Source organism: Hippocampus comes, unplaced genomic scaffold, assembly GCF_001891065.2.
Source record: "Hippocampus comes isolate QL1 unplaced genomic scaffold, H_comes_QL1_v1.1 scaffold111, whole genome shotgun sequence".
Taxonomy (NCBI): domain Eukaryota; kingdom Metazoa; phylum Chordata; class Actinopteri; order Syngnathiformes; family Syngnathidae; genus Hippocampus; species Hippocampus comes.
This window is the reverse complement of record NW_017805698.1, coordinates 1,444,400-1,451,079: the sequence shown is the minus strand read 5'-3', so window position 1 is coordinate 1,451,079 and position 6,680 is coordinate 1,444,400. Positions and strand designations below refer to the sequence as shown.

The window sequence follows — 6,680 nt, the reverse complement described above, 5'->3', positions numbered from 1 at the left end:
ACTAAAATCGAGGATTACCATCGTGCTGTTGCATTAATGTGTGTTTTTAAGACGTATTACTTGTGATGGGTTGAATGAACAACAAGACAATGGAAGCTCAACGTTGAATGTTTATTGTGCTGTTGCATTAATGTGTGTTTTTAAGACGTATTATTTGTGATGGGTTGAATGAACAACAAGAGAATGGAAGCTCAGCGTTGAATGTTTATTCTAAATGAAAACCACTACAGCAGAAGGAGTCAAGTATTGCCCCCCCCAGGCAGGGTAAGTTTGAATATTTATCTGCATTTTTAGTTGACTAGGGTTGTCTTCATCTGATGTTTACTGTACACTTGCTTCATTCTATTAAAGATTAAGTGGGGAAACGGTGCTTGTTGTTTCCAGTTTAACACTATCTCGGTGCAAAGGAACTCTGTTGAAGTGAAGGAATGAGCTCTATTTAGTCACATCATAGCCTTGTCTATTAAGAAAAAAAAAATGCAGGACAATCAGTGTAGAAAATTAGTCACATCATAGCCTTGTCTATTAAGAAAAAAAATGCAGGACAATAAGTGTAGAAAACGGGGACATGTTATGTTTGAGTGAATTAAATTTTTAGAAATCGAGGGAGCATGTTTTTAGTATCAATCCCTTCCATAAAAACAACAGGATGGGACATTAGCGAGTAAACCGAGTGGCGATGGTGAGATTTATTACTGCAGATATTGACGCTATTAAGACACGCGCATCTTGCAATATTATCAACAATATTGTCAGCGCTAAATACAACTTTACACAGCTGTATGGGAGACGAAAAAAATGCCGGTACTGCCCCACTTTCCCAACAAGAAAAAAACTCAACTTCCCAACTTTTCATGAAAATATTCCCCTCGGGAGATAGTGATGAATTTTTGACTCACCCGTTTGTCATTTCAGTAACAGCGAGCATCTTTTGGCTTTTTCCCGGATCGGAGTTGTTATTTCTGCGTTCGGGCTGACAGATGTTGAAAGTCTCGAATGGAACGCGAGTAGCGAGCGATGGTCTCTGCTCAACCAGAGCGAGAAGAGGCCTTCTCCTGGTGGGTTTACGCCTTCAAGCTAGCCCCAACGGGACCCAGTACTTCCGTTTTTGTAAATTTCAAACTAAAACAATTATACGTTTCCAAAAAAATCAAAACATATTTGCACAACAAAATTAAATTCATCAGCTAATGAAATCATATTATGCGATATTCAAACCCATGTATTCGTGTTTTCGAAGAGTGTGACTATAACATGTCACAAGTAGAAGGAATTTTATTTTACAAAAGGGAACCCTTAATGAGGCTTAAACTGACTTTATACAATATTATTTTACATTCGGTAAATCTTCACCGCTGTATTACATTTTTTATCTGCCAAAATCGACCCATCCTTCATTCTTTTTTTCGATATTATGTCCTCTGAAATCAGCACAATATTTAGGAACTAAAGTGTTCAATGTAACTGACTAACGTTAAAGCCGGGCAGTTTTCCCTATAAAGAAAATGTCATGTACACTATGCCCAGTTAAGTAGCTTTCTGATAATAGCGTTCTTTTATTTTTCCTTGGTACTTTCGAAACACACCTATTAATTCTAAGTTCAACATTGAGGTTATGGATACTCTTGTCACTTGCTTGAACCGCAAAAAAAGAAAAAAAAAGATTGATGAATGCTAATTTGGGATGGGGCGGACAAACACGATAACAGCAAGAGTGTCTCATAGGAAGCAAAATCATTGTCGCATGTCTTTCCTTCAGCAGATACAGAAGCCTTTTGTTATTTCCTCCAGTGGTTGCACCATTATGGTACAAGCGCCACTTTTTTTCCCTTAAAAGGAAATCCTTAGGACCCCGCCTCCTGCCTATGGGAGGGAATGGATATTCTGTGACAGCAACAGACTGTTATTCCTGGAAACACAAGAACTCTGCTTTAAAATCGAACTGGAAACTTCATGTTGTTGACCCAGATATACAGCCAGAAACATCTGGACATAAATGGTCACAGCAGCATTCAAGTCAGTTCATTAGACATTTTCATTCTAAACTAAAATCAAGGTTTACCATCGTGCTGTTGCATTAATGTGTGTTTTTAAGACGTATTACTTGTGATGGGTTGAATGAACAACAAGACAATGGAAGCTCAACGTTGAATGTTTATTGTATCTGTGTACAGAACTTAATTTTTGTGATATTGCTAGTCAAAGCACAGAGGCAAGTATAATTTACACTGAGATGATTAGCATGCTATGCTGAATCACTTCTATACAGACCCTCATTTTTAATTGCTTGAATTGGCCAATTCCAGATGATGCTACCCATATCAACAACAGAAACCCTGATTAAAAATTCACAATCATTGATGCGAAAGGACTCACAATCAGCTGCCAATGAGATGAGAAAGTAAAGCGATTCCAATAATCACATTATGTCTAAACTCTGATCATGATGAAGTTACAAATGAAGATTAATACAATAAAGCACAACAGCAAAAATAAATAAGAGGTCAAATCACTCCACAATAGGGAAAAAACATGAAACAATGAATCACATCTTAATGGGTGAAATTTACAGATGCTCTTTTTCAGAGTTCAAGGCCAAAGTAACACCTTCAAAATCACTCATCAGCAAACAAATAATTTCTGTCGGCCATATTGGTCAGGGGAGCCTGTGAAAACAAAACCAGTTCATTCCTAGTTGATTTTATTACTACATAAAGACTCAAAACCATTCCCTCATTCTTCATCAAGAACACTTAAACACTAAATGCAGAACGCTTTTGACGTTATATAAATGGAATGAAAGAGAGGTTAAGTGGAAGACAAAATATATAAGACACCTTTAACTGGACTCATGACAAACATCATATTTTAATCTAGCAAATGGTTTTTATCAAATTTGGAATACATTTAAATAACATACAATGGAGTAGCCCAAATTAAGCAACTCATAATGGGAGTAAAGAGTGCACACAGAAGAATGAATTGGCCCATTAACAATATTGATGGCAGAACCAGAGTCCAGAAAATAACTAAACAACCAAATCTCAAGCAAAGGGCTACACAATAAATTAAGTCCTCTCCAGACAGATTCAGTTTGTATAATGCCTCATGAGCTCCACCTCCTGGAAGAGACCTTAGCTGCGTTATGAATAATGAATGCTGTACATACAGTATTTTGCCATTATTAATGTCACTGCAAGAGGAATATATTGTATCTATCAACTTGCAACTTATTCTTCTATCAAGTCTGACTGGGGGGATCAAATTTCGTTTTCATGAGCTGTAAAATATTTGTCAATATACATTCATTGGTCACCTCTATTTTGCCCTTCAAATTATTGGACTTCAAGTCATATGTTCATGTATCCAGACCTCTGCTGTTGGCTGGTGCTGAGCTGGTCTATCTGATCCCAGACCAGCTGTGGAGATAAGATCCCCAGCCTGTGCCCCGAGTTCCTGACGCCTCCTCCTCGCCTGCACGCCACACAGCAGAGAGCAAACATCAGACCGTCTGTATACTGTATTATTACCTGTCAAGAGACTACACATATTTTGGGTATTCCTAGACCTTGTGCAATGGCAGCCAGTTTGCTTTTCTCATCTGGGTTGAGCTGCAACATGGTGTGAATGACAGGAAGCAGTGCCTGCCTCTCGCTGCCTGATCGCAGGAAGATGAACTGCAGCAAAACGTTTTTTAGATACTCCAGGTTTGCCACGCTCTTCTCCCGTTCCTGGTTACGCTCCAACCGACGTACTTCACTCTTCAACAGCTGCAACGTGTAAAGATACACTATAGGCAACATTTTATATATTCACCAAGTCACAAGCGCTCAGGAATCTTATCTGAAATATGATACATATTAAATAGTTATGGTTTAGGTACAATACATTTCCCATTCTTTTTTTCGATATTATGTCCTCTGAAATCAGCACAATATTTAGGAGCTAAAGTGTTCAATGTAACTGACTAACGTTAAAGCCGGGCAGTTTTTCCCTATAAAGAAAATGTCATGTACACTATGCCCAGTTAAGTAGCTTTCTGATAATAGCGTTCTTTTATTTTTCCTTGGTACTTTCGAAACACACCTATTAATTCTAAGTTCAACATTGAGGTTATGGATACTCTTGTCACTTGCTTGAACCGCAAAAAAAGAAAAAAAAAGATTGATGAATGCTAATTTGGGATGGGGCGGACAAACACGATAACAGCAAGAGTGTCTCATAGGAAGCAAAATCATTGTCGCATGTCTTTCCTTCAGCAGATACAGAAGCCTTTTGTTATTTCCTCCAGTGGTTGCACCATTATGGTACAAGCGCCACTTTTTTTCCCTTAAAAGGAAATCCTTAGGACCCCGCCTCCTGCCTATGGGAGGGAATGGATATTCTGTGACAGCAACAGACTGTTATTCCTGGAAACACAAGAACTCTGCTTTAAAATCGAACTGGAAACTTCATGTTGTTGACCCAGATATACAGCCAGAAACATCTGGACATAAATGGTCACAGCAGCATTCAAGTCAGTTCATTAGACATTTTCATTCTAAACTAAAATCAAGGTTTACCATCGTGCTGTTGCATTAATGTGTGTTTTTAAGACGTATTACTTGTGATGGGTTGAATGAACAACAAGACAATGGAAGCTCAACGTTGAATGTTTATTGTATCTGTGTACAGAACTTAATTTTTGTGATATTGCTAGTCAAAGCACAGAGGCAAGTATAATTTACACTGAGATGATTAGCATGCCATGCTGAATCACTTCTATACAGACCCTCATTTTTAATTGCTTGAATTGGCCAATTCCAGATGATGCTACCCATATCAACAACAGAAACCCTGATTAAAAATTCACAATCATTGATGCGAAAGGACTCACAATCAGCTGCCAATGAGATGAGAAAGTAAAGCGATTCCAATAATCACATTATGTCTAAACTCTGATCATGATGAAGTTACAAATGAAGATTAATACAATAAAGCACAACAGCAAAAATAAATAAGAGGTCAAATCACTCCACAATAGGGAAAAAACATGAAACAATGAATCACATCTTAATGGGTGAAATTTACAGATGCTCTTTTTCAGAGTTCAAGGCCAAAGTAACACCTTCAAAATCACTCATCAGCAAACAAATAATTTCTGTCGGCCATATTGGTCAGGGGAGCCTGTGAAAACAAAACCAGTTCATTCCTAGTTGATTTTATTACTACATAAAGACTCAAAACCATTCCCTCATTCTTCATCAAGAACACTTAAACACTAAATGCAGAACGCTTTTGACGTTATATAAATGGAATGAAAGAGAGGTTAAGTGGAAGACAAAATATATAAGACACCTTTAACTGGACTCATGACAAACATCATATTTTAATCTAGCAAATGGTTTTTATCAAATTTGGAATACATTTAAATAACATACAATGGAGTAGCCCAAATTAAGCAACTCATAATGGGAGTAAAGAGTGCACACAGAAGAATGAATTGGACCATTAACAATATTGATGGCAGAACCAGAGTCCTGAAAATAACTAAACAACCAAATCTCAAGCAAAGGGCTACACAATAAATTAAGTCCTCTCCAGACAGATTCAGTTTGTATAATGCCTCATGAGCTCCACCTCCTGGAAGAGACCTTAGCTGCGTTATGAATAATGAATGCTGTACATACAGTATTTTGCCATTATTAATGTCACTGCAAGAGGAATATATTGTATCTATCAACTTGCAACTTATTCTTCTATCAAGTCTGACTGGGGGGATCAAATTTCGTTTTCATGAGCTGTAAAATATTTGTCAATATACATTCATTGGTCACCTCTATTTTGCCCTTCAAATTATTGGACTTCAAGTCATATGTTCATGTATCCAGACCTCTGCTGTTGGCTGGTGCTGAGCTGGTCTATCTGATCCCAGACCAGCTGTGGAGATAAGATCCCCAGCCTGTGCCCCGAGTTCCTGACGCCTCCTCCTCGCCTGCACGCCACACAGCAGAGAGCAAACATCAGACCGTCTGTATACTGTATTATTACCTGTCAAGAGACTACACATATTTTGGGTATTCCTAGACCTTGTGCAATGGCAGCCAGTTTGCTTTTCTCATCTGGGTTGAGCTGCAACATGGTGTGAATGACAGGAAGCAGTGCCTGCCTCTCGCTGCCTGATCGCAGGAAGATGAACTGCAGCAAAACGTTTTTTAGATACTCCAGGTTTGCCACGCTCTTCTCCCGTTCCTGGTTACGCTCCAACCGACGTACTTCACTCTTCAACAGCTGCAACGTGTAAAGATACACTATAGGCAACATTTTATATATTCACCAAGTCACAAGCGCTCAGGAATCTTATCTGAAATATGATACATATTAAATAGTTATGGTTTAGGTATAATACATTTCCATGATAGTTACCTTTCACCAAATTTTTATCTTTCTTTACTGACTCTACGAGCTTAATTACATGGTTCTGAAGTCTATAGATGAAGTGTCCAAATATGTTTATTTGCTTGATGCTGATGTTTTATAAAACTGTACTACTCACAGTTAGGGATTGGTTAGCTACAATTTAAGAGTGCAACTTCAGTTTCAACATAAAATATGATATAACCCTGACAGGTGAACTGGCGAGTGATGAAAAAAGCGGAAGGGGCGTGGCCTGGACGGGGGCGTGGCCTGGACGGGGGCGG

At 38.4% G+C, this 6,680-nt stretch overlaps 2 protein-coding genes and 1 long non-coding RNA gene across 3 annotated transcripts in view; all 3 read right to left on the bottom strand.

The window, feature by feature from the left end:
* LOC109523357 (LIM and senescent cell antigen-like-containing domain protein 1) overlaps window positions 1-1,070 on the bottom strand; it is a 24,580-nt gene extending 23,510 nt beyond the window's left edge. Inside the window, exon 1 of the mRNA XM_019882466.1 lies at window positions 900-1,070. Coding sequence (XP_019738025.1) covers window positions 900-928 — 29 coding nt within the window. The 5' untranslated portion in view covers window positions 929-1,070. The remainder of the gene's footprint in view (window positions 1-899) is intronic.
* A 1,064-nt stretch (window positions 1,071-2,134) lies between these two features.
* On the bottom strand, window positions 2,135-3,888 carry LOC109523333 (uncharacterized). Its single transcript, XR_002169739.1, has 2 exons — window positions 3,569-3,888; window positions 2,135-3,474 (listed from the first exon to the last, which is right to left on the bottom strand). It is a non-coding gene; the product is annotated as an uncharacterized LOC109523333 (long non-coding RNA).
* Window positions 3,889-4,634: 746 nt separating this feature from the next.
* gcc2 (GRIP and coiled-coil domain containing 2) overlaps window positions 4,635-6,680 on the bottom strand; it is an 18,989-nt gene continuing 16,943 nt past the window's right edge. The window contains exons 23-24 of the mRNA XM_019882409.1: window positions 6,069-6,270; window positions 4,635-5,974 (exon numbers count right to left, since the gene is read on the bottom strand). Coding sequence (XP_019737968.1) covers window positions 5,901-5,974; window positions 6,069-6,270 — 276 coding nt within the window. The 3' untranslated portion in view covers window positions 4,635-5,900. The remainder of the gene's footprint in view (window positions 5,975-6,068; window positions 6,271-6,680) is intronic.